Raw genomic sequence first — 27,275 nt, 5'->3', positions numbered from 1 at the left:
AATAGCAATTCAGGGGCATCCCCACGCTGAAGTATCTCCCCATCCTCATGATAATCAGGAAGGGGAAAAACCTCAAGCAAGGCATTTGTGGTGTGCATCTCTGCATCTTCTCTTGGAGCTGCTCCACTTTGTATAAATAAGTAAAGAGTTGAACCACAGAGATACTGATTGTTTGCAGGGCTAGGAGGGGAGAAGATTCCTTTTTATTATTTATCCATACTGAAAGAACTTAAGCAGAAAAAAATCAACAGATCCATCTCAAAAATAGTCAACAACCCTGTACTCAGGGTGCTCACACAGGATGTGAGAAATTAGTACAGACTTTTGAACCTTCTCTGTTCCAGTTGCATAATAATCAGACTATTTTAGGGTAACATTTTCTTCTATTGTATTTTAGGGGACAAAAAAACCCCACAGCTTTGAACCAGCTTGGTGTTACCTTTCTGTAGAGTAGGGTATGTGTATGTTGTGGGGTTTTTTTAAATCTCCAAAATTTTCTGGCATGAAAAAAAGTTTCCCATCAGTTGTAATTTGGACCTATATTCATGGGAGGAGAAAACAACATGTTGGGCAATCTTTCTCAAAAAACAAACTCCTGAATCCAGTAGATTAATCATTAATGTAATGTATCTCACCTTCACCTGCACCTTTTTGTTCTTACTCTGCTTTTGGTTTCTTTTATTTCATCTACCTAAAAATTAGGGGCAGGTCATCAGTTGATATGAAAGAGTGCGTCACCACATAAATCCAAGCGCATGGTACGGGGCTTCTAAAAGAAAATATTAGGAAAAAATTCCTTCTCTGTGTGCTTCAGGGAAATGAACTGTTAATGAATATTGTGAAAGAGCTGAAATTTTCTGTAAGGGAAAGATTGACACAGTGTTTGTCAAGTTCTCAACTTGACGCATGGAGGAGCAGGTTGAGCTGTCTTGTGGTTTTTCTGGATGACGTTTGTCCGTTGCCTACCTGTCATCCAAAACAAACCCTATCCCAGCCTGGCATTTTCACAGCTGCAGAAACAGTGACTGCTACTTACGATGTCAGCTCAAGGTTAGTAGCCTCCGGGATAATTTCCTGAGGCAATATGACACAGAAGTGTAGCAGAAATAATGATTGACTCGTTGTCCAGTGTAGAGATAATGTGTGACTAACAGTTCATTCAGTTTAAACAGTAGGCTTCTTATCTATGACATAAATCTTATAATAGTGAGGCATATCTGACTTCTAAAGGAGTGTTTGTGTTCCTCTGAAAAAAAAAACAAAAATCATACCAGTGGAAACAGTATTCTCTTAAAAACAGTTTAAGTGGGAAGTGAGATTGTGCTTAAAGAACTGGGGGAGAAGACCCACCGTTTTGATGTATTTGCACCATCTATTATATAATGCGATCTAATCCTGAGTGGAGCTCTTGAGCACTACTATAATAATATTTTGAATATATTAATAAGCAATGATACTAAACAAAAAAAAAGATTATAAAAATATTTATGACAACAGTAAAGGTTCTGTTAGAATTATCTTATTCAAACCAAACCAAGTTTATCCAGCTCCTTAGTCTTATCATTTGTAGGCAAAAAGATTATTCACTTCTTCAGGAGCGTCAGAGATAAGAGTGTAATTTTACAAGAGGTGCAGCACATGATCTGCTGATTTTATAGAGTGAGGGTCTGATTCAGCACATACTCACTGGGAATAACCTATCAAGAGCATCTATTCAGACAGGAACTCATATTTTCCTGTTGTCTCTGGTAGGGCACAAGAGTCCAGTGATACGGAGTGTGCTGCGAGCCTAAAGGCTGATTCAGACATCACTTGACCTGAGAGGGAGGCATTAAATCTAAGTAAATACTGAAGCTAACATCAACGCTTATTGGTTGCCTGTGTTCCTAGTTTAGGGGAGAGTGCAAAAGTGTAGCCTATTTGTGCCATGTAAATACACCCCAGCTAATAGGGTGTGAAGGGAAGAACATTTTCTTAAACGGGAAGGAGAAAAACTCTTTTCTGCTACTGCCCTTTATGCTGCTTTTGGGAATGAAGATGAGTAAAGTTGCGTGTTCTTGTATTTCTTCTTTTGCTCTGTTGGGAAGAGAGCAGGCTTCCTGCTTACCCCATCTGGGGCAAGGCTGAGAGGTTTCCTCTCTCCTGCTATCTCCAGGGCCCCAGTCACCAGCTGCTCTCTCTTGCCATCGGTTCATTTATTGACCTTATCAATATCATGCAAATCTGGTTCAAATTAGAATTGCCACCAGTAACGCATGGGACATTTTTAGAATGTTTTCCTTAGTAAATAGGTGTGTATTACAAACAGCCACCTAGTAACTTTTGAAATCTTTGACCACTGTTAACTAAATCTGATAGTGAGGTAGTGATTTATGAAATTTATTAAATATAAACTGTGTAGAAGTGGGCAACTTCATAGAGGAGTCTATTAACACTGTATCTTAAGAAAAAAACCCTGCAGTTTGAGCACATTTCTGGTTAGACACCAGAGGATCTAGATGGAGAAGAGCCAGTGTGAATGCCTCAACTCTTGGAAAGCTTTCCTTCAGGTTTCCTGTTTTACCAGACACCAGGAACTCTGCTGAGGTTTCTCTGGCAAAGACCAGCTGAAGCGTTTTCTAAACTTTGGCATTTATAATTTTTTAATATAGCGTGAGCTCAGGCTGCACCATCGAGTGGGTGAAGTTTAAAAGTCAAATCCTCCAGAAGACACAAATGCTTAGGGAAACAGACTTTGTTAGTTCTGGTATTTACAGATTATCTTTAATTTTATTTCATTCTGCAATGATTTCTGAATATGCATTGGTAAAGTTTTTGAGAGGAACTCTCAAAACCAAATGGGGATCCTGAATTTTTTTCCCAGGTGGGACCCCCAATTTTCACATTTCAGCTTGATCTAAACAAGTTCCAGTTGGTAATAAAGTTTTGTGACAGAACAGAGTTTCTGGATCCTGGAGCTATTGACATCTCAGACGAAACCAGCAATAATCTGCTTAAAAGTGAAGTTGATGGTTTCAGATGGGCTTGTATTGTTTTTTGATGAAAACTTGAACTATTGCTTTGTATCCTGATCATATGTTCTAAGAAAGTAGGAAAACAAAATTGTCTGTAGGTCTTTTTAACATTAAAGTTTTACCCATATAAATTTAGTGATTTGTATTTCTTGTTTTCATTGCAACGTCCACAATAATATACATGAGTTGTGCTCTTCAGCAGAATCCTGATGGGGATAATGTAATATCCTTTGATCCTTTCTACTAGGGCCAGAGAACAGCAAACATGACAGCATGGCTATTTGAACCACCCACCTTCTGCCAAAAATGGCTTTTATTTTTTCCACTGCTAATTTAATCACAGAATCACAGAATGGTTGAGGTTGGAAGGGGCCTCTGCAGGTCATCTGGTGTAATGTCCCTGCTCAAGCAGAGCCACCCAGAGACAGTTGCCCAGGACCATGTCCAGATGGGTTTTGAAGCTCTCCAAGGATGGAAACTCCACAACCTCTCAGGACAACCTGTGCCAGTGCTCAGTCCCCTCACAGTAAAAAAGTGTTTCCTGATGTTCAGAGGGAACCTTCTGTGTTTCAGTTTGTGCCAGTTGCCTCTAATTTTGTTCTGCTTTGAAAATCTCACTTCTCTCTTAATGTTGAATGAACAGCAGTATTGTCCTCTGCAGCAAACTTTTTTACAGCTACAGGGAGAACTGATCTTGAGGATACATCCTCTAACCTAGAAAATATATTTTCCATATGATACAAGAAATAGGGTAAGAAAGCAGCTTGAGCAATGAATCCATTGTTGAACTTCTTGCCCATAAGCCTGAGTACAGAATCACCACAATTACAACTGCTGGGGAAAAAAAAAAGAGAGAGATTTAAAAAGAAATTGAGCTTTTCTCAAAATGCAGTTTGTTCATGAAAAGAAAGCAATAAAAATGCATGCAAATGACATTTTGCTACTTGCAAATCAAGAGCCTTCCTCTTTTTCTTTATTTTGAGCAAGGCAAGGGAGTGACAGTGGTCCTTGGGGCAGATTCTAACAGGCAGTGGAGTAAGGAATGTATTAGTCCTTTGCCAAAGTGGTCGGGGGGAAGGGAGCACTGGGTAGGGATGTGCAGTAATGAAGGAACGTTCTTTTGGCCTTGTTGGATATTTGATAAGAGCAAAGAGTGAATCCAAACATTCACACTGCAAAAATTTTTATGTGCGCTGTCATTAAAGCAGTAAATTATTTAAATATGCTGCATGTACTGAATGTGCATTTTCCTGCTTGGCTTCGATGAAAGATAATTTTCTGATAGTCTGCTGTACTGCTCTGGCATTGCAAGACTGTTTCTTAGAATGAATTTGCAAATATTTAATACTTTCAGACTTTAGAACAAATTATATCAGTACGAGAAACTTCATTCCATAGTTTTTTCCATGAAGTAGACCAAATGTTTAACAGAAAAAAACAGAGGAAGCCAGCACAAGTAACATCCCCACATAGTGAAACTGACCTACATAGTGAGAGCCTAATGATAGAGTTCTTCTATATTTATATTAGTCAAAAGTGCCTTATTTGCTCTGAAACAACTGTAATAGGCCTGCACCAAGAGCCCAAAAACTTCGTAGATATTTGCAGCCTTCCTCTTACCTGGTTTTGTAAGAATATAAACACGTTATTCATACCTTTGCCCTTGAAATACAGTCTTAGGGTATAGAGATATTGTTGTATGGCATATGTGGATTTCTCTGAGACCATGAGAGCAATACAAAATGCTGGGGGGAAAAAAGCCCACCTTTTTTCCTCGCTCCTCATTTAATGTGTGTTTTGTCTACCTATTCCTTTATACAGTCCTTTTTTATAATATAAGCGTAGTCAAGTATTTTGACAAGTTGTGCATAACTGGACTTTTATCATTTTGCTCCTGTTATTTCCTGGAGGTTACTACATTCTCTGTTCAAGGAGATAAGGCAGTTTCTGTAGCCTAAGGCTAGTGCTACTGGCATTGTATGAAACAGTAAGTTGGGGGAGTCCTGCAGTTCATCACATCCTGAAAGAGGACTAGTCCTGGTCACTGGGATACGGTCTGTCTATGCATAAGGCTACTAAACGGTACAAAGTTTTTTTCTTCACTAGCATGGAAACTTGGAGAGATGCCTGGCATGGAAGAACGTGAGTGTTCAGACTGGGACCATCAAAGCAGTTTCTGAGAAACTGCTGCAGAACCTGCTGCAGCTGAGTTGTCTTCCCAGATGCTTGTTCCAAAATCTGATCAAGAGAATTTTGTTTTACTTGCGATTGTGGAGGGATGTCTGCAAATTTCTAGACGTTAAACAAAAATATGTTTCATAATCACATTTTAACAACAGTTAGACATATGAACACTCCACAAAGATAGCCTGTTAAGTCACAGAATTTGTGATTTTCTCAGTAAAACCTAAAAACAAAATGAATTTTTTTTTCAATTGTAAAATGGGTGACTAAGAAAACAGAGGCTATTTCTATGCTGAATCAGTGCTATGTTTAATACATCATGCCAACATTGGCAAAAATGTCAGTCACTTCAATATATAGGCCATCAGCTAAGGCTGTAAGTACAAACATCCTCATTTACAGAAAAATTCTTAGTTTGAACCACAGAGGACTGAAATGCTATAGTAGTAAGAGAAACTGAAACTCTTGGCCCAGCAATTCTGTTACTCCAAACTTCAAGCTTACACTAGGTAGAAGAGCAAAAAGGCAGTCAGAAAATTCAGGGAAGGTGTCCAGGGTCTGAGTCTCACAGCAGATCTTCATCTCGTCTTCATTTAGATTAGCCTGGAGGTTTCCAGAGCTGCTTCCAGCTGCCTGCATCCACCAAGCCTATCTGGATCATGCCACTACTCAGCAGTGACCTTGTCTTGCCTCCAAGATGCTCCCTGTTTAAGGCAACACAGTGGTCAGAGCACTTGGCCACTGCGTGCTTGCTGAGTCAATTCTTTTGCAGCCTCTGTGCATCACTCAGACAATCTCAACCAATTGGACAACAATGGGAATCTGCACTTAACTTCTTCCTTCTGCTGTGCTGAAATTCCTTAAAGTACTGAAAACCTTAGTACAAATATACTAGAGCGTTAGTAGAAAAGTCTAGCATTGCTTTTTGTTTTCTGGGAATAATAGGATACTGTGTATGAAAATCATGATGAATTGTTAAGTAAAGTGGACACTATTCCTAGTTATTGCCATATAGTAATTTCCCGTTGGAAAAGTTTGAACAGAAGTTGTTCCCGAATAAGGCTGTGAATGCAAGTACAACTCTCTCTGGTGTTGTGTTAGCAGCTGTGCTAAGAATCAAGTCTTTTATAAAAACAGACAGTAGAGCACCCTTTTTAAAAAAAAAATAGATTTGCCCCACCAAATGATTATGGCTGAGCTTTTTGTTTCTGATGGGCTTTCATTTGTATTTTCTACGTACCATACTGAAAGCTACACCTGTGGTAGAATTGTTTGTAGTAGTTTGTGAACTGCAAAGAGAACATTTGCTGTCACTTCCTTTTTAAAAAAGCATACATGAAATAACATGCAAAGTGCTAAAGCAACTGATGTTAAAATGTATTTCTCTCCTTCTTATTAAGGCCTAATGGCATATAAAAAGAAGCTTCAAAATTTCAAAAAACCCTCTCATTTACAGAAGTTAATCTGTTTTAGGACTTCATCACTGGGGAGTCGGGGGGAGGAACTTGGATCATGCGCCTATACCAAAAAACCTGATGAGTAGATCAGTCCTGGCTGGGAATGATTACAGGGTGCTTACCTTAGAGGTAACACAAAGGTCAGAAACAGTGTTGTGGGGCTGTCAAAGATGTATGGCTGATAATTATTTTTTTATTCTTAGCTTAGCGGTGACAGGGTGCTATACTTGAAAAGCTGTTAATCTCGACAACATTTCCCACTATATTGTGTAACAACAGAAGTGTGGGCCAAATTTACAGCCTCACTAACGTTTTGGAAAAAGCTTCCCTAGGGTTGTTCTGCCCTTCAGAACGGTGGGAACAAAGCAGTCGTGCTTGTTTGATGGGTACTTTGTCACCCTTTTAGAAAGGGTTAGAAAACCCTTTTATTTCCATTTAAGCTATCAGGGCTGGCCTGGCGGCCCTGCCATATGAGAACTGGCAGGAGGTGCTGAGTCCAGCAAGTCTTTAGCCCAGCATTGGCCATCCGTTTACTTCGCCTGAGGGGTCAGTCGGGTCCCCATGGCAGCCACAAACTCTTGGAGTGTGGGAGTCAGGAGCAGCAGATGGTAAGAAACGTCCTAAGGGTAGTGGGACTTCCTTGTGAGTGATGGATTCTGGTTTCTAACGTGCTTTGAGGTACACTGGGAAGGTATATATTCAGTAAAGTTTCCTGAATGTAAGGTGCTGTTGGTAATATATATTATTGCTACAAGGCTAACAAGAAACCTAAGTTCTAAAATAAATAACAAACTGAGCGTTTTAGTACTTTTACCTAAATATGGTATCCCTCAAGCTTATTTTGTTGTTTTCATACTTCTCAGAAAAACCTTACCCTCTTACTTAAGCATTAGAAGGGATGATGTTTACTTGTGAAGAAAAACACAAGTTTCCCCATATCTGATTTTCAAGAACAGCTGAAGGGCAGGCATGCTGCAGGCTAGCAACAAAATAACGTCATACAGATTCGTTTTACCTCAGTTCATTATGCTTTTTATCCTCAATGAAAGCATTGTGTAAGGTCATCAGATAACTATGCATACATTAACCACATCTCCGCTTCATCAAAAGCACGTAATGCAAGACACTTACAATCATATTATAAACAAAGTTATTTCTATTTCCAGTACTGATCTTGATGAAATCTACAGTGTGAGATCAGTAAGCCAGTCGTGTTCAAGAGCTAGTGAGCTGTGATGTCTGCTGCGTTGCAGAACGTCACGGATTCTCTTCTGATGGGTAAACAGGATGGAAAATCCTGACTGTATTTGCCAGGGGAATTCTTTTGGATCAGATAGCACTTATAGTAAGTACGACACGTCTGAAAGAAAGTATTTACAATTCAGTGGGGATGGTTTTTGTTGAGTATCGGTTAGTGTTGTTTGCTGAAGTGGTAGGTTAATCACGGTACAGGCAGGCACTGCAAAATTTTCTTTAAATTGTTCTGACAATTAATCTCAACCCAAACAACTTCTTGCATTGCCTTTTTCCAGAGGTGAATGGACATCATTCAAAATTGTGTTTTTGCAATAGCCACAAGTATGTAAAGTTTAACAGCTGTGAAGGAACCAGAAGCTTTTGGGCATGTGGTCCGAAATGTAAAAAGATACGAAGCTAGTATTCTAAATGTTGAGCAGTAATCCACTGAGCTATTTGGCAGTAGTCCATGCTGGGGTGTTTTATTTAAAAAGGAGTTTTAGTTAATTTGTTTGCCTGATTTTTTTTGCTTGTCTGACATTTTGAGAATAAGGTTAATGTGATGGGAAACAAGTTAAGGAAGATGTTTTAGATGGGAATAACAAGGCCACTGAAAAAATACTTCTCTACCTTGGATTTATGTTTTCATGTAGCTGATCCAGAAGCATGCATGCCAGGAGTTTCAAAACTCGATGTTTCAGATACACAGCTTGCAAGACAGCGTGCCTGTGCTAAAACTCACTCACCTCTGAGTTCAGTGTGGAGAAGCATTCTCCCCTTCCGATCTACATCAGAAATAAAGTAGCCAGGCTTTTTAGGTGAGGTATAATCCCAGGTATGGGATTATTTTTCTGAAATTATTTGCATACTGACAGATCTGCTGCTGGAGAGTTATTGAAGGGAGTATCTTCCCCTCTGTGAAACTTCTGCAAGTTTTAATACAGGTAGCTCCAGCGTGACATACAAAAAATTTTGGTTAAACCATGACTTTCCATGCTGTTATTTGGTCCATTTCCCATATTGCGTTGCTGGGTGCAGATCCAAAACTTTCATCAGCCTTATTTTGCTTAGCGCCAACATGTGATACTTCGTTCACACACACACACACACACAGGCTTTTGGGTGAGAGCAAACCTTGCTGCAGTTATTTGAACACTCCTTTAGCTCCAGGTACTTCGGCAAGCCATCGTTATCTCGAGCACTTAACACGTGTTTTCACATCTTCCCCACACTTTATAAACATTAACCCCTTCCTTCTCATGGTTCCCCTGTGGGTGGTGAAGAAAATACGGGGACGACGGCTCGGCGGGTGCTCCGCGCCGGGTTTTGCGGGGCTCCCGGCGGAGGATGGCGGGGTGTGTGTGTGTGTGTGTGTGTGTGTGTGTGTGTGTGTGTAACCGGGCGGACGGCGGGTCCCGCCGTCCGAGCTGCCAAAACAGGAAGCGCGGTGTCCGCGGAGCCGGGGACCGCGCTGATTCATCGCCGCCCCGCCGCCAGGCCCGGCCTCCCGCCGCCGCGGGCACGGCTGCCCGGCAAGGGGCGGGCCCCGGGGCGGGCAGGGCACGGCCGGGCCGGGCGACGGAGGCGGCGACGAGGCCGGCCGGCGGAAAGTTTAGCGCTGGCCGAGGTGGCGGCCCGGGGAGGGGACGAATCGCGCTGCCCGGGCCGGCAATATGAGGGAGCAGCACTCATGTGCGGGCACCGGGCAGCGGAGGATGGAGTCGCTGGAGCTCGCCGCTAGCCCTGCGAAACGCTTGCGGACTGAGCGCGCCTTTCCCTGTCTCTTCGCAGAGGAGGCCTACCAAAAGCTGGCCAGCGAGACCCTGGAGGAACTGGACTGGTGCCTGGACCAGCTGGAGACCCTGCAGACCCGGCACTCCGTCAGCGAAATGGCCTCGAACAAGGTAGGAGCCCGCCGCCCACCCGGCGGTCCCCCCCCCCAACCCGGCAGGGTTCCCCCGGGCGGCCGGGACTCGCCGGGAGAAGCGGCCCCGGGCCGGGAAAGGCGTCCTCGGCTGTCCTGTGGGGGCTCGGGGGAAGGAAAGGCTTTTGTTGTGGTTTACGCGCAGTTTTTCTTAAATTTCGGGACAAGTTGTGAAAGTGGTGCGGGTCTCGGAAAGCCACGCTGTTACCCTGGGCGTCTCAGTTTAAAAAACACGAAAAGAGGTGGGTTTTGGCTGCAGGCGGTAATGCCTTCAGTTGCTCTTTATTTTCACAGCATCCCATGCTGAAGGCAGGGATCTTTCCTAGAAAATGGTGTAGAAAGTAGCGTGAAAAGGTGGCGAAGTTGGTTCTTGATGCCAGGGGAGCTGCGGGCTGAGTTGTGTTTGTGAGGAGTAACGCTAAGAGCTCTCGTAACGCGATTTGCTGTGAAAGAACACGCTCGGAACCGAGGTCACAAAAGTCGCGATAGACACCCCGGATCCAGAGGTGCCCGTCTGGGACAGAGTGCTCCCGGGAAGCGGAGGATGCCTGGCAGCCGGGGACTGTGTGCCGGTAGCTGAGCCCTGCCTGTGCGTCTGCGCGTGTGTTTGTTTTGCAGCCTGTTGAAGCAGAGTTTCCACACGCTCCATTCATAACTACTCTTTCTTTCACGTTTTTTTGGTTTGCAAACAAGGTGTAGCTACGTTTCTGGAGTTAATTTCTAAAGCCGAATTAGTACGCCCGCTGTCTTGCTTCAGAATTTATATTTGTCGTCAACGGATACTCTTGAGTATTTGGGGAGCTACATGTGCAATGAAGGAGAAGAAGAAAGTTTTCATAAAATAGGATAGTTTTGCGTCTTAAGTCTGCAAAACCAGCTGACGATCTCAATTTTAGCACCTTTTAATCATTTTAGTTGCAATTAGGACTTTTTTTAAAGTCAGAAAATAATAAGTGTTTTTGACTGGGCTTATGCCGTTTTAAAATCCTTTTGTCTTGCTTTGACTGCCCTTACCAAATATCTGTTGTTTCTTATTGACTGTTTTTACGTCCATGTTCAACTCAGCCTGAGTGTGGGATGTGAGATGTTCACACTGTTGCAGGTTTAGTCCCATAATATAATAGCCCTTTTGCCTTTCTTGTCTTTAGAGACACTTAGCAGCAATTAAAACCTCTGTTTTAAGAGTTATCTGCCTGGCATTGCCCTATTCTCAGAACTGTGTTTTCAGTTTTTATTGCTAGTTGAAAGGTTCCATTATTCAGGGTGTGTTGTGTAGGTACAGGCGAGTTACAAAGTCAAGAGTTCCTGAGCATCTTTTAGCACTACTTGAATTTAGGGACGTTGTTTTCAAAGGGAGCTAGATCAGACCAACATGTAGGGCCTGATCTTTCCTTGCAAACAAGTTTGAACATATCTTAAGTTTTGCCAAGTATATTCAGATTTTTACCTAAAGAGGATCTGTTTTTAAAATAAAACGGGACAACTGATTCACATCTTCAAGTAAACACAAAGGTGCTACATCCGATACTATGTTTTGTTTGTATTTGTTTGAACTAGTTAAAGAATTGTTTGCCATCGATTACAGGATAAACATTCTCCACATGTGTTTATTCAAATGAAACGGGAAATGTGATTCAGAAGAAGTTTTTCATCTTGTTGTTTCCAACATAAGGTCAAGTAGACAAGGGATCAATGGGGGATACACATTAAACCCAGTTGTCATGGTTAATCTGAAGGTCAGTAAGAGTGATGCCAAGCTATACATCAAAACTGGAATTTTTATATTGTGGTAATGTATTGCCTCAGTCTGGTTGATCTACCAAATATGTATGTACATGTCTAAAGCACTTCCTTGCTACTTCTTCTTGTTTCATGTTGCGGTATTTAGGAAGAACCCGGTATTACTGTATTGTGAAAGAATAGCTGCTGTTTGGTTTTGCAGGTCATACTCAATTCTTAAGATAAACCTTTTTTCCCTTTTTTGGGAAGTCTGCCCACCTTGTATAGAAATCTGTGACATCTTTCAGTGTTTGGTTTTTGTTTTTTTAAGAAATGAAACAAATAATAGTTAAAAAAAAAAAAGTAAATCAGTGCCACTAACCATAATGTGAGCAATCTTTAATATAAACCAGCAAGCCCACATAATAATGTGAGAAAGTTTACTGCAGGAGGATTTTAATTTTAGGTGTGAAACAGGTTGTTCTAAAGAATAATTTTATTCTTGATTATTAAAACGTTATCCATCACTTACACAGCACCTCCTATTGTAATATAACTGCAACATCTCTGTGAGCCATACAAGTAAATTATACTGTTTTAGTTTATAGGCAAACTGAAGTAGAGAAACTTTGCTCAAGGCTGAGGACATAGACTTCAGTACAGCAATGAGTATTCAAGAGTACCCAGTTCTGTGTATCCCAAGAGTAAGTCCTGTGAAATCAGATGAGGAAATCAGGAAAAGGAATGTTGTTGGTACAGAGTATGGTTTCTCACCATTTTCCCCTCTTTCCCTTTCTCTGGGTTTCTTTAAGAACTAGCCTGCAAGATTGATTGGTGTTTTTTCCGGACTCCCGGCTACTTCCCTTATTTTTTTCCCCTTTTTTTGTTATGTAACAGCATTTTTGTCAGTGTTAGTTTTCCTTATTTTTGTGGACATGTGTGAGACATAAGGGCTGGCATAAGAACTGAGCTCTGCACCTGATAAGAGCTTTTGCCCATCAAGCAAAGGCTGACGTAGTAGAGAAAAAAAAAAAAAATCCAGGTAGGAAGCAGTATTATGTGTCCTGAATGCCTGAAGCAGGCCAGAGAGTGAGTCTTATCTCCGATCCCTCTCTGTGCATGGAATTGGCAGTCTGAACTGTCGATTGCGTCTGTGTGGAATCCCCTTACCATCAGTAATGCCTGCGCTGGGCTCGCGTTAGCATATCCAAATCCAAGGGTATTTATTTTGTTTAGATGACCCTAGTGCTCACTTAGCAGTAGTCTATGACGTGCCAGCTCACAGCTTTGGATGACTGAATGTAGGATGACGCAGATAGATGAAAAGATCCTCCTTCTTCCTGCTTAAAATGGCTTGAAGCAGTAGGCATGGGGTGCTCTCCACAGTCTCCAAATGAGCCCCGGAATGTTGTGGCAGTAAGCGTAACCTCAAAAACTTTGAAAACATGCTCTAAGTATGATCTGTAGGAAGCTAGCCATGATGCTTGGCTGCCAAAGTTGCAGCAGGATGACTAGTAATATCCAGATGATGTCCCATTTCCCTGCCATCCCTGTGATAAGCATATTTCCCAGTGCCTGGAGGCATTGCACATCAAGTAACTGATGGGTAGATCTGTAGTGCAGCCATACGTGTAGCTCGTAAATAAATCTGGTTTCGAAAGGACATAGTTTTTAAAAGTATTGTCAATTGTTGTTATGTTGTTATGAATCTTACAGTGCTTGGTGTTTTCTTAAATACCAGCTTCTGGAATCGGATACTAACGAGAGAATTCCAGCTTCTTTTTAAAAAGAACACAGGAATTTTCTTGTCATCATACTCCTGTAGAAACCCTGTAAAGTCTTGAAAGGCTCTGAAACTAGTAAACAAATAAGAAGCACCTTAAATTTGGAAAATTGAGTAAAATGTCTTTCATTTTTGGAGACCTATTTCTGATTTTCTGTACCATGTACTGTTAATATTGGCTAACGTCAGTGGACTGTGGCTCTATTGTTGTATTTTTCTGCGTGATACTTACTTGAACAGAAATAAATTCATTTTAGGAAATAGTTTGCCAATTTGGGTCACTAAAGATAGGATCCCAAGGCATAATTGCATGCCTCTGTTTAACTGTTGTGGTTTACAGAGATGCTAACCCATATCAGTTTCTGCTAAACTGAATTGTGAGTAATATCTGTGCTGAAAAACATAGTTTTTAGGTGGTACTAGCTTGCTGATTATGACTTCTAACTTTATACACAGGTACACTTTAATATACTTTACAAGCAAATTATCTTTTTAAAATTTCCAGATTGCAGGGTGATTTTCTTCTTATTATTTTAATAATTTGATCTTTTGTAATGAATAACTCCCTTTTTTTTTTTTTCTGCCAAACAAGATTAAAACAAAAATTAATGGATTTTAAGCTCTCCGGGAGAAGAACAATGTTCTTCCAGTATGCAGTTTGGCAATACCTAGCTTAAGTCAGCATTAATTGTAGATTAGTCAAACTTGGAGTAATACTTATAATGAAACTGATATGCAGAAGTGTATTTTCACTTTGGTAATGATGATTTTGCAAGCATCTCTAGTGTGTTGGTTTTGTGCATCTGAGTATCTGAATTTAGACATGGAAAAAGCTTCAGTTCATGTTGCCTCTGTTTCAGTTTTAAGTTTACTGCAGATGACAGCGTTTTTGCAGGAATTGCTGATAACGGCTAATGAACAAGAGTTTGGAAAAGGGCACTCATTGAGTATTTCTTTCCCACTGCAAACTTAATGTGAATGCCTTTTCTCCAGGAAGCTTTTTTAGGTATCAAAGCTAAGAAGATATAGATTTCATTTAGTTTGACCATGTTAACTATGAAACTGCTTTTTAAGTATAAAGTATTCCACAGTTGTCCAGCTTGTATACCTGTATGTGCAAATGCTCACAGATTAAAGCAGAAGTCTATTTACAGACCGTTGCTAGTGCTAGTTCCTATTAAACAAACTTTTCTGAGATTATTGAGTGCTTTGAAGGTGCCCAAAGCATCAGTGTTATCAACCAACTAACTTCCAAAGACTAAGCTATTGTAATACTTGGTGCAAATGTTAGTGGCATTTTGGTTTATGTTTATGGTCCTGTACTTGTTGCCGGTAATCTTAATGATACTTTATTTTAAAAAATTACCCACCTCTAAACATTTAATGTAAACTAAAGTTACACTTGAAGGAAACAAAAGACAACTTGAAATCTTTTGTGCGGTTACCTTTTTTCTTTTTTTTTTTTTTTTTTTCTTTTTTAACATTCCCTCCTGAAGTCCCCTGCCAATTTGATCTGTTTTGTAATCACGTTTTCCTGCTGCAAAAAAGTTATTTTTCCTTCCCTCCTTCAGAGCGCTAAAAGGCTCACACAGGCGACGGGGAGTTGACTAACATAATATCCGGGGAAAGAGTGAGGCTAAACTAATCACTTAGCTGAAATAAAGTGCCGTGTATACATTCCCTAGCATGCTTGGAACAGAAGTGCTGTTTCACCTCCGCTGGGTTTTCCCGGGGGCTGGGGGAGCCCCGCCGCCCGCATTCCTGCATGACCCTCGCTGGGGCCAGAAGACGCCTCCTGCCTCTTGGCAGCTCTTCCCAGGCACCAGCCTCTGGATGGAGAAGCAGCAGCCTGTTCCCACAGGCTGACAGTGGCGCTCTGGGTTTCCCCATGCCCAGAATTTATGGAGCTGACGACAGGCTCAGGCTCCTGATTCAGTCCATTCATCTGTTTTATCTTGGTCTTGTTCTGTGGAAAAGCTTAAGGGCTGTGGTGGTCAGTAATTTCGGAGGAGCCTAGACGGGCTGAGTTGCGAACTAGTAAACATGGCTTATGCCACTGTCTCAGTCTTTTATTAACAGACCATTTTTTAGCATTGTCTTTTTTGAATTCTTGCTGATGGCTTTGGGGACGGGTTTGTTGCACGGTTAGGAGCTTGTCTTCAGAAATAACATTTCATACGTAAGAGCATAATTTTTTTTTTTTTTGCAATACTTTTTCCAAATATGGAAGCTAAGCCAGAGTAAAATTATATCATCTTCTCTCATAGCCACCGATTAGAGTGACCTGTTTCCAATTAAGGGATAGGATAATGTTGTCATATCCATTTAAGAAGATTTAAATGTCCGTCATTCCCTTGGGTTTCAGCTATTGCACGTGAAAAATATGTGCTGGAAATGTAAGAGTAGAAAAGAAATTTGTTGTTGTCACGACTAAATTGTTGCAGAGCAGGCAGCATCTCTGTGTTGATTCTCAGATTTAAAGAGCTTGGGTATCCAGATGAAAAACTTGATGGGATTTGTTGTGTGGCAGTCCTCTTACATAATGTCTGTCAATGCCACTGCACTTGTCCAGCTGACATGATGGTTTAATTGGTTCTTTTGTTCCTGGATCTTTCTAGGAAAATCTGAGGATTTGGTTAGCACTTTAGAGTGCTGTTTCTGATGAAGATTACAATTAAGGGGCAGCTGTTAGCAAGAAAAAGCTTGTTGAGTGCAGCACCAGGGAATTTTTTTTATTCATTACGGATTTCAGTTTGTGCAGTGAGAGAGTAAAGGGATACTGATAATGTGGTGGCCCTGAATTTGAGTTAATGCGTATTTGTGCGAGTTCCTGAGTTTTGTTGTGCTTCATATCAAGAGAAAAGAGGACTGTGGAGGTAAGGAAGGACTACCTTCACAGGCACAATCACACCTTCCCATGTGCTGAAGCCAGCCCAAAAGGATTTTAAGACCTCTGGCCTGGAGTGCAGTTTGCTGTGCACAACCTTATTTGCTCCCGTGTAAGACTACTCATGCTTCTGGAGCACAAGCAGACTTGCCCTCAGCTAACGGCAGTGATGAGTGAGGTGTTCATATATATGTATATAAAACAAAGAGATGGCACTTTGCTGGCTGTGTTGCACGAGGACAGGCTGCATTGAGGTAACGGGTGAAACTTGTTCTCGTGCATCAACCACTCCTTGTCATTTATGAACACTTCCATCTCCTCAGAAACAAATGGATGGAGTAGTGGTATCAGTTTGGCAGTGGCTGAATCTCTTCTGTGGAAGCGCCTGCTGCTTCCGTAGGAGCTGTCGAGTTGGTGTCAAATGAGAAAATCATGAAATGCCCCGTTCTTCTGTGGGGATAGTAGGTGGGGCCTTTGGTGATATGATAAAGCTGTACATCTGTTGCTGAGAAAGTAACAAACATGGTGAGCAAAAAGTTGTGAGCAGATCCTTCTCCTTCTGTGAGTACACAAAGGCAAATGTTCACCTCCCTAGGCCACGACAAGCAGGCACTTGTGATGTGGAAACATCTTAATTGGGTGGTGGGGTGAGCCCCCTCTGCTGTTTGTTGGGGCTCTTCTCAAACAGAAGTTCACCGCACTGGCTATGCCATTCTGGGCCAGCGGAAGGGAGCCTAGATTTGACCCAAAGTGGTCGATACAAAAAAACCCTGGCATTTCAAGGCTCCAAAACAAGTTAGGAATCCTTAATCACAGATTCACTCTGTACTTTACATTTTAGAAAAAAACTAATTGATTTCTGCACCTCTCATTCATGGCTTCTTAAAAAGTCCTGGATGTGAGAGCTACATGAGAGGAATGATGCCTCTCTGAGGGTTGCTATGATTTAACACTTTTCAGCTTTTTTGCTGCCTCCAGGATTGCATAGCTTCCCAGTCACTAATAACTTCATAATTTTTTCCATAAATAATAAGCAAATGGTCCATACCAGCACACGAACAGCCCTTTTTGTAGCCTCTTTAATTATAGGAAATGCCATAGTGTGAAAGATTCTTTCCTTTTAGTGTAATGGCACAGAACAGTATAGACAAAATGTTATGGAGTAAATAACTAGGACTTGATGTGGGAAAATAACTTTACTTTCAACTACCATAATAGAGGATTTGAAAATTATGACGTTTTTCCAGAAGTTGACTTATTTAAAATTAAAATGCAAACATTGATGTGCCTTTTTGTAGCACTTACAAAAAATAGATTATTTTTCTTTCAAAGATTTGGCCTGGAGAAGGCATCATGGACATGAGTACTTTGTAACTTCTTGCTTAATAATAAAGGTGGAATTCATGGCTACTGAAAGGCATGATAAGTATCTAAACCCTTGTGGCTCCTTGTGACTGTTTAGAACCAAGAACTCCCGCATTGTATTCACAGTAGCATTCTGCTGTAATCAAGGTTAGACTGTAAGATATGAAGCATTTCAGAGAGCAGTGGCATTTGTTTTTTTTCTCTTCTTTTTTTCCGTTTAATAAATTTTGTGTTTCCAATACGAGGCAGCTTCTGCTATTTATATAAAGTTTTGGTACAATGAATGTGGTGTCTGCTGAAACATCAGTTCAGCCTCTGCCTCGTAAAGAAACTACACTAAGAAACTGTTCTCCCCTCTTAGGTATGTAAGTAGGGGTTTTGGTATTATCTGCCAAAACTTTCCATGTTTAGGAGACCTAGCATAGAATAAGTGTATTATGGATGGATATGCCCTGTTCTGATTTATTATTTTTTAAATACAGCATGTCTCAATAGAAGTTGCTCCCAGTTCCAGTTAACTTGCAGCCAGTCCCCTGTGTAGCTGCAAAAGTGAATGTAGGCAAGCTAAGGTGTGATGGAGGGGGATGCTACTCACCCTGCCTTGAAAACCTCCTGAGCAAGGTGGTGGCCAGCACCTGCCTGTTGAGATGGGATTCTCCTGGGGGAGCCGTACTGCGGTGCAGGCTGCTGCTGCTGCATCTGAATGTGCAGCCCGGGGAGACACAGCTGCGCGAGGCAGGTTCTGCCGGCCCTTGGCTCTGCTTGCCTGCTCCGGCTGTGGAAACGGGGCTGCACAGGCAATCATACAGCCTGCCATAAATCACGAGCAGCGGGGCAGGCTTAATCAGGCTGATGCACAGGGCCTGTTTATGAGATTATCTACAAATAAAATTCAAACAGCTTGCTACTTCTATTAATTAAGTTGTAACCAACTAATGTATGATCAGCTAATGAAATTTAGCTGACTGAATAGTTCCATAAGATTCTTACAAGTTCTATAAGATTCCTCAGCAAGACAATCTTTAAGTAAACCCTCTGCTCGTAATTGCTAAGGAAATGCACCTGGTTTGTGCATTTTTGCTATTGTATTTTTTTGGGGATGGAAAGCAAGAGGACAAAGGAAAGTTAAACTGGCAGCAGACATTCCAGTTAACTTTGATTTTGATCTTTTATTACAGATAAGAAATGGCAGAGTTGTAATTAATATGGATATGTAGTTTTCCATAGTAATAGTTCATCTTTCCTGATCAAGGATAGTTTCTAATTTGAATAAAAAGTATGGAAGTAGCTTATGGATCTGTTCAAAACAGCCCGGAATATAAAACGCATAACATCAGTACCTGAGCTAGCTTTTCACCCGGGAAACAACACAGATCTTTGAGGTCATTTTTTCATCTACTTGTATGGCAAGTTACATTTAAAAAAAATTGCCTGCACTGTGGTGGACCATGACATTCATGTCACTGGACTTACAGATCAGAAGTATGTCACAGATTGGAAAACTGAGGTGGAGCAACTGAGATATGTTTGTGGTGGTCCAAGTCTGGAAACGTACTTCAGGGTGTCTTGTCGCCACTGTCGGGTTGTCCAGCCGTGCTGTCCGCTTGGTGTCCACTAGCTCAGCGGCAGCACTCCCTGCGCCCCCCACTCCATATGTTCACCTGTAAGTTAGGTTTTCAGCTAGGAAGATCGCTCATTAGCAGGTTTCCTGAACATCAGAATGCAATCCATTCTCATCAACACTAGACGTTGGCAAAATATTAATGAGGAAGCAATTACTTTAATGTGCAGTAGTCCAGGTTGGTTTTCATGCTTCTCCATCATTCTCCGTCACTAGTTTAGTGTCCATTAATGGTAGCTTTTCCTTGCGTGTGCTTCTAAGTACCGTATACTAACTGGTGGTGCTTTCTTTTCGCCTCAAGTTTGTCTTTTTGAAGAAATTTATAAGCAGTTTTTTCAAAGTCATAAAGCAATCAAAGCAAAGTCAGTATGCATTTTATTCTGGAATAAACGGTTCGCCCTTGCAGGAAATGTGTATTGTTAACGGCAGCCTCGTAACCATTCCGCTACATTGGCCATATTCCCCAGGTACATAAGACCAGGAGTATTGTTTGATGGATATAATGCTGTGTGGTTTTTAATTGAATTAGTTTACATGATTGAAAGGACCTGTTCAAGCAGGCATTAGCGTATTTAGAGGAGGCTATCTGATCTTCTTATGGCCAAGGTTGACTGCATAGCCTTAATGCAATAATTTTACCCAGAATTACAGACAACCTCACACTGCCAGCTGAGATACTAATGTTATCATAAACTTGATTTTTGCAATTCAGAACAAACAGTTGTAACAGAGATGTCTTTTCTAATGGCCGAGAGCAAAATGACTAACTATACTGATATTTTAATTACCATAAATCAAATTTTAAGAGGAAGACCATCAAGTGGGTAGGTGGAATTTTATCATTAAATACCCTTCTTGTGTTGTATACTGATGCCTGACAATAGATAGGTTCAGGAAGGTGGCACTGCAGCAGTTGGTACTGAAAAAGTTATTTTAACTGCAGGGACTAGAAATGAGGGTGCCAAATATTTTTTTTCTTACTCTTTCTCAAGGTATTGGTGTGCTTTACCCACCATAAAATGTAAACTGAAAGGTACCTCACCCTGAAGGTTTCTTGTACATAGAAACAATGATTTTCATAATACATCAGCCAGCCATTGGAGCTTCAAAGGGTGGTCTAAATGAAGAGCAATTTTTGCAAAGTGAGGATATAATTCATGTGTACTCGTTGACATAAAGGAGCAGTTGTTAGTTTTCAGAGCTGATTGAACAAAGAAAGGATAAACACCCAAGGTGATGTTTTGGCTGTGCTCTTTAGCAGTGTTTCTACAAACTTCATCCTTGGGACGCTGGAAAAGTAGTGCAACTCCAGCACGAAGGAATGGTAAGGAAAAGGCACAATAGGGGTTAGTGCAAGAACAAAAGAAAGAGCAAGATAGTGCTGTTTCATTAATAGAGCAAGAAAGAGTTTTAAGAGTAGAAACAACTGAAAAGTAGGCTGCCAAGTAGATGTAGACTGGAGCATCCTTGAGCATGTTATAATGAAAAATGGGCAAGATGGGCTAGAAAGTAGGCTTTTTATGCATGCAATCTTTTGAGCAGTTAATGTATTTTCTGTGCTTGAAATTTGCCAAACTTTATTGGCGCTGTTATAAGTAATGACAAATACAAGGAATATTTGAATTTTTATTTTTTTAAAGATTTGCTAACCTTTTTTTTTTTATTTTTTGAGAAAAAAGTTTTGCTGTGCTGTGTGAGTCTGCAAATGATTTTGAAGGGTAATGACTGGGCTCTAAGCTTTGCCACTGCTGGGTTTGCTGGTGGTTGGTGTTGTGGAGTATGTCAGCAGTATCGCGAATCTTTGGCTATTGTTGGCAAGCTTTATTGCCACAAACCGGGCATTGGTGTCTTTGTTTCCTGCTGTATGATGTGTGAGCCCTGATACATTAGAGGTGATGCATGGGTAGAATGAAACAAGCTATGAAATGCTAGGAATACATTTGAAAGTTAATGATGAGCAGGTTTGTAAAGATTGTAAAGTTGGTGGTTTTTTTTTTTTTTTACTGTCCTCTTGATGTGTGAATTAAAATTGTCACCTCTGATGCTCAGTGGTAGCATCTCGGGACCCGGCGGGACAGACAGGTACTTGAAACCTTGCAAAACACAGTGTTTATTTTGCTTTCTAAACATGTGGTTCCCTGTGATTCTCCCTTCCTAGCCTTAGCTCACCCGCGTCCAGCTTTTGCTGCCACAGAAGACCCGAGTGCAAGGGATTTCTGCAGCCTGGCTCTGGATGGGTTATTTGCGTGCTGCCTAACGAGTCTGGGAGCATCCCTTGTGTGGGGCGTTGCAGGGAGCATGCTCAGATTCCTCAGCATCTCTGTCCTCTGCTGCATGCTGATCACCTCGCGCCGCCGCCGCTGCGGATGTGCGCTGTGCTGATGCAGGCACCATAATAGGAAGCACCTAGGCCTGTCATAAACAAACAGGTCTGGGGGGGCTGGAAAAAAAAAAGAAAGAAAAAAAAAGTGCAAGCCTGACGTGTGGTGTGGCCATAGCAACCAGCAGAGATGAGGGTGCCATTTTGGAGTAAATGCAGGCTAGTGTGGCTCAACAAGAAGCCAGAAAGTATCTTTGCTGGATTTACAAAGCTGTTCTGTATGCGCACGTCAGGGGTTTTCTGAAACACACTACTTGCGAGAAGACAGCTTACAAAAAAAAAAAACCAAAATCTGAAATTAAGTATGTAAGGGTGTCTTTAAATGAAATTATTTTTCACTTGCAATGGAAACTTTAGCTGGAAGATTTATAAGCACGTTTACTCCTGAGAAATATTAATGTGATGAATTATTTGACAAATCATAAAATATCTCTTTGGATGCATAGACCTTAAAGCCCAGAGCTCAGATTTCTCAGTAAAATGACTGTGTTTTTCTTGTACTATGAAGCATGGCCAAAGTTTTGTATGTCTGAATACTGGACACAGGTAAGATTGCATTTCATAATTTGGTAATAAGTTGCTTTTTTTTCTTTACTTAGCACCAGTAAAAACAATTCTAGCTGGGAGGGGTTTTCTGCAGCTCTTTTTGGTTATTGCTAGAAAGGCTTCACAGGCTTTATTATAGGAGAGCTCTTAAAGCTCATCACTGTGAAGATGATGCAGCCGGTTGATGCGTAGTCAGAGCCTGGCATTTCTAGCACAGCTTTCAGTACATCCCTACTTAGAGAACTTGATTTTTAAAATGGGTTGACTAAATTTTAAATACAAAATTAATTAAAGTGCTGTGGAAAACTTCTGCAGAAACAAATCTTGACATTTGAGGGCTAAAACTTAAGTAATGATTTTTCTTTGGTGGTCAGGAATATACATCTGTAATCTGATCTTTTGTTTCACAGAGCTGTGAAAGATAGATTGGTTATAGAAATGATATAACAATACAAAATAAAGCTGTGCTGTCGGGATAAGTTGAACTGCAGGAAGAAAAAGAATTTAGTAACTATGTTGTGGTAGATTTTTTTTTTTTTTTTTGTCTTTCCAGGTAGATACTGTTCCTGTGCTCATGTGTCTTAGATTTTTATAGATGTGGTATAAATAAAAGCATGCTGATGTACATCGGGATTTTAGGTTTGTTCTTGCAATTATTATCAGAGCTCGAAAAATGTCCTGGTTGTAGAAAACTAAAGCTGCCTGACTGACCTGAGCGGAGGGTGCGTGGAAAGGTGTTGGTTGTACATTTTGTTACACCCCGTCATTTGAATAGTCTATGTTAGTATGAAACTGTGCCTTAATCATTCATGGGGGAGGAGTCATCTGGGGTTTGGGTTTTTTGTTGGTTTATTTTTTTTTGGTTCTTTCTGCAGCGTCTTGGCTGCGGTGAAATAGCATGCTCTTACACAAATCTATCTGTTCCCCAATCTTGTCTTTTCACCCTGTGTCCTGCCCGGCAGTGGTCTCTTCCTGGTGTCGGAGGACGACAGTCCGTCTGACCCGCGCTGCTGCCGGCCGCCTGGCACACCGCATCGCGGGTGGCAGCACTGCAAGTGAAAAAGGTCCATTTTGACTTGTACTTTTTCACTGCCAGGGGACTTCAAGGAGCCTGTGGGCAGACTAGAGCGAATAGCTCCGCTTTGCTTCATGGCCCACTTGCTCCTGAAATATTTTCTGATGAGGACCTAGGACTTTATGTATTTGTGCTGTTATTTTAATATGAGGTGGTTAATACAGCAGTACCCTGAACAATAGGGAAGCCAAATGTTTGTTCTAGTCGGGAAAAGTTATGTGTTGTGCTTACAGTGGACTGGGCAATATTGGGAATTCGTGTCGCCTCACGCGTGCTGTGGAAACAGCAAAAAAATCAGCAGCATGTTTTTTGTTTTTTTTTTTTCAAAGCTGAGAATATGCTTTTTACACATGTAGCAGTAAATAAGCAGTGATTAATAGAATAGGCATATTAATCTCATGAAGTGACTAAGAAAATTAACTTTAATATTCACTGAAGTTATCAAATGTTACATCCTATCTAATTTTAATGGAATTTGCTTTAGACAAGATGTAAACTCCCTAGTTAACTCTATGATCCTGTATAGATGAACTACGTTTGTTAAACCCTTCCTGTTTTGTTCTCTGGTTTGGTGATTGAGCAAAAGTATGTCATTGCAGGGACTGGAAGGTGGTACTAAAGCATGGCTCCTGTTGCCTGGGGCATTTGAACCCGTTGTTCAGAATCAGCTAGAACTTCATCTAATGCCTGATGGAGCTAAAGAGAGTCTTTACGTTTACTTCATCGGGCTATGGATGGAGCCCATAGCTGGTTTTATTTAGCATCATTATCTCTTTAATAAAGAGTTGGTAAAATCAGCTGTTAAGCATGGGCTTCAGAAGTTTGGAGGAAGTTTAATTTGTTGCAGACTTTAAGCCTTTTTAACTTTTCTGTACTTTTCATGGCAAAAATGGGCTTGTGCATGTGAGCCGCCATGTAAATGGACAGACTGATGTCTTTCCGCATCTGCAAAGGTCTCTCCAGTGTTTCAGGTGCTGCTCAGAGCTTTTCCAGCTGCTCTAAACATTGTATGTAAGCATGTAAATGGGCAAAAAGCAGCCAGATTTTCCCAGGTTGTGGTGTTTTGTTTGTTTTTTTTTTTAGAATAAAAATGCAAGCCAAAGGTGAAGATGATGCTATATCTATTTAGAGCTTACTGGTTTTGTTTGATTTTTAAGATGTTTTTCAGACTAGGGATGATTTTTAGAAAGACTTGAAAGCATCTATTTAAGAGGATTGAAATATGAAAAATTACTTGTTTCTTGATAAAATACCTAATAATAATGAAAGGTTAATAGATAATCTTTACTTGAATAATGTCTCTGTATTTTGTGTCCATGTTGCAAGTTCATCAGAGAATATACACCAATCTAATGATGTACTTTTCTTCTTAGGTTCTTACTGGAAACTGATTAGGTTCCACTATGTGATGTTATTTTCATGATTTTTAGTCTTCCTATGGTTTCAAGTTTTGCATGAATGGCAGGATTTGTTACAGTTTAGTGTTCAGAAAAGAAAGTAAGTGACGGTGTGTTATCATTGATTAAACAGAGGTCTTTCTTACATTTCGAATGAAATCATCTTTAATGCTTTGCTGTTATATGTTTAGAAGTGACCTAAATTATCAAAGCTAAAGCGTACTAGTTAATGCACTACTAATGTACATCTAACCATTTGTTAAATATAAAATATTCACTGGTTATAAACCAAGAATAAAAGCAGTGTTTACAAAGGTGATTACTGTGTGGTGTTACAGTACATACTGGAAATGGCTAAATACAAGCCACATTTGAGCATTTTCAAAGGAAATATTCATTTAGCAATAAAATTTGTTGGTGCTCGGTCGAACTGAAATTGTGCAGGAGCAACCTACAGTAACATTACTGCGCAGTGAGTACATTCATGTGGCAAGTAAACCTTGATACCTATTTGTATATTCCGTACTATTTGTTCTTCTAAAAAAGTTAGCATAAAAATGCTTTTCTACGTTTGAACAATCTGTTGTGAACAATGCAAAAATGTTGTAAAAAAAAAAAAAAAAAAAAAAAAAGTGGAGGATTACTGAAAGAGTGCCTCTGGCCTGAAATCCAGTTCTACGAAGTTAATGAGAAATGCATACGTTTATACTCCTACGTATTGTGTGACTTGAGATAATCTTAAAAAAACAACCAACCTAGTGCAAAATAAAACTTAGTGCAAACCAGTCTGTGTTTGGGAGGGCTCGTGGTTGTAGCCTGTGGGCTCCGAGTTGGCGAGGGGAGAACCAGCTCCAGCTGGAGGTTTAAATCACGCGGGTAATAAGTATGCAGTGCAGGAAACTACAGGGCTGCCTTCGGCCTGGTTTTACTATCTTGTCTCCATCTCTCCCGTGTGTACCGGTAAACCCAGCCTCACACTACTCCTAACGGTGGGACTGGAAACCACTTGGGTTTTGTGGTTGTTTGCTTAATTTCACCTAGAGGCACGTATGTGGGTGAAGTGCTCACTTAGACAAAAAAAGAAGCAGCATGTCATGGCTGAGACTGGTTGTTTCTCCTGTTCTGGACAGATAGATCTTCATTTTCTGGTGAATCTACACAGATTAGGAGCCTGTTTAAAACATCTAAATAAATAATCAAATGAAAGGGAGGAAGGACACATTGGAATGAATATTAGTTAGTGAATAGCCCTTGCTGAGTTTTTTCCTTGAAAGAACAATGACACCATCACATGCACTTCAGTTAGGAGTCCAATAGCCATGGTTTATTAAGAACTGGAGCCTAAACCAACAAAATTCCATGAAACGACTCATAGTCTGCTTTCAAAATGTTGGTTATCTACTGTGGATGATTTACAGGCACTTGCAAAGTGATGTTTATGTCAGAGCTGTACAGACCTTGTTGCAGTGTCAGTAGCTACTTCACAGTGCACAATTCTCTGCTTTTGTCTGTGGTATCATTGCTTTTTTTTTTTTTTTAGGATAGCTTTTACCTGCTTTTTTTTTTTTTTTTGTAAACTGAGCAATAGTACTTAGACAGATAGGAAATAGTTTGGTTCATATTTGGTTTCCAAATATGTTAGAATAAGAAAAAAAAGTCATATTTAATTTTTGCTTTTTCACAAGAACAGTATGTATGTTAAACATGACTGTAGCTTTAAAAAAGATGATTAAGAGACTCATTTCTTCTAGTATGAAATGGCAACCATTCAACAAGATTTCTGATGAACTGTTAAAGCACGTGCTTGGCCAGGTCTACCGTAGGAACACCTCATTAAAATAAGAATGTCACGTTACAGGAGAAGTAAGATTAATCCAGCAATACCAGTGAAGCTGTTTTTTGTCCTTGCATAGCAAGCCAGTTTTCTGCGTGAAATAGGCAATACCTGTAGAGCTCAGATTTTGCTGGTGTAGCTGTATCAGCCTTAGGGTGAGTGTGCCATCACAGGTCTGTGAGTGAACTATTGCTCCTCTTTGCACAGTCTGCAAAAACACATAATGTGGTTACAGACCTCTTTTGTGGCTATGCTACAGTAGACATTTATGGGCTAGGTATTTACATGCAGGGTGCATATACACACATATACATAAAATATAAATAAGCTATTCAGATGATTCTGCATTTTTATATTCCTTTTATTATAGACCTGTTTCTTGGCCTAAGATGACACTCGTGTTGAGGAAAAAACCCTCATACAGGACAAAAGGAGGGGAAAACTGTAGAAGTTTTTTTCTCATTACATATCTTTAAATGATTTGTGAGTAATAGCCTGAGAGTTGCATGAGATCTGTGGGGTGATCAAGGAGTAAGTGCAGTATTCTTCCTTGTAACTGGTAGTAAGCTGAATATTTTTACTCATATTTTTTACCTACTGTGTCTGTCAGACATGGCTGCCAGTATTAATTAGGCAAATGTTAAGTATATGTGAGCTAGGAAAGGAGAAAAATATGTTTTTCTCAAAAAAGATATGTTTGAAGTCAAATCTTTTCCATAAGAAGGGAACTATCAGAATTTCCTACAATTACGTTTTAGGAAAAAATCGTGTTTCTCTTTTCATGATACTTAATGACAAAGTACTTGTTTGCAGTGGAACATTTTGATATTAGAAGAAATCACCTGTATCGTTT

The 27,275-nt window shown here is 40.5% G+C and overlaps 1 protein-coding gene across 8 annotated transcripts in view; it reads left to right on the top strand.

Moving 5' to 3' along the window:
* The window catches only part of PDE4D (phosphodiesterase 4D), a 520,925-nt gene that overhangs the window by 456,990 nt on the left and 36,660 nt on the right, over positions 1-27,275 (top strand). For all 8 annotated transcript variants that reach the window (XR_012584872.1, XR_012584871.1, XM_074569480.1 and 5 more), the window contains one exon: positions 9,683-9,795. Coding sequence is in view for 6 of the 8 variants with exons in the window: in XM_074569480.1 (XP_074425581.1) it covers positions 9,683-9,795 (113 nt within the window). In the remaining 2 variants the exon portion in view is untranslated. The remainder of the gene's footprint in view (positions 1-9,682; positions 9,796-27,275) is intronic.

The sequence above is a fragment of the Larus michahellis genome, chromosome Z, assembly GCF_964199755.1.
Source record: "Larus michahellis chromosome Z, bLarMic1.1, whole genome shotgun sequence".
NCBI lineage: Eukaryota > Metazoa > Chordata > Aves > Charadriiformes > Laridae > Larus > Larus michahellis.
Note: the sequence above shows the minus strand (reverse complement) of the source record. Positions and strands in the feature narration are given on the sequence as shown.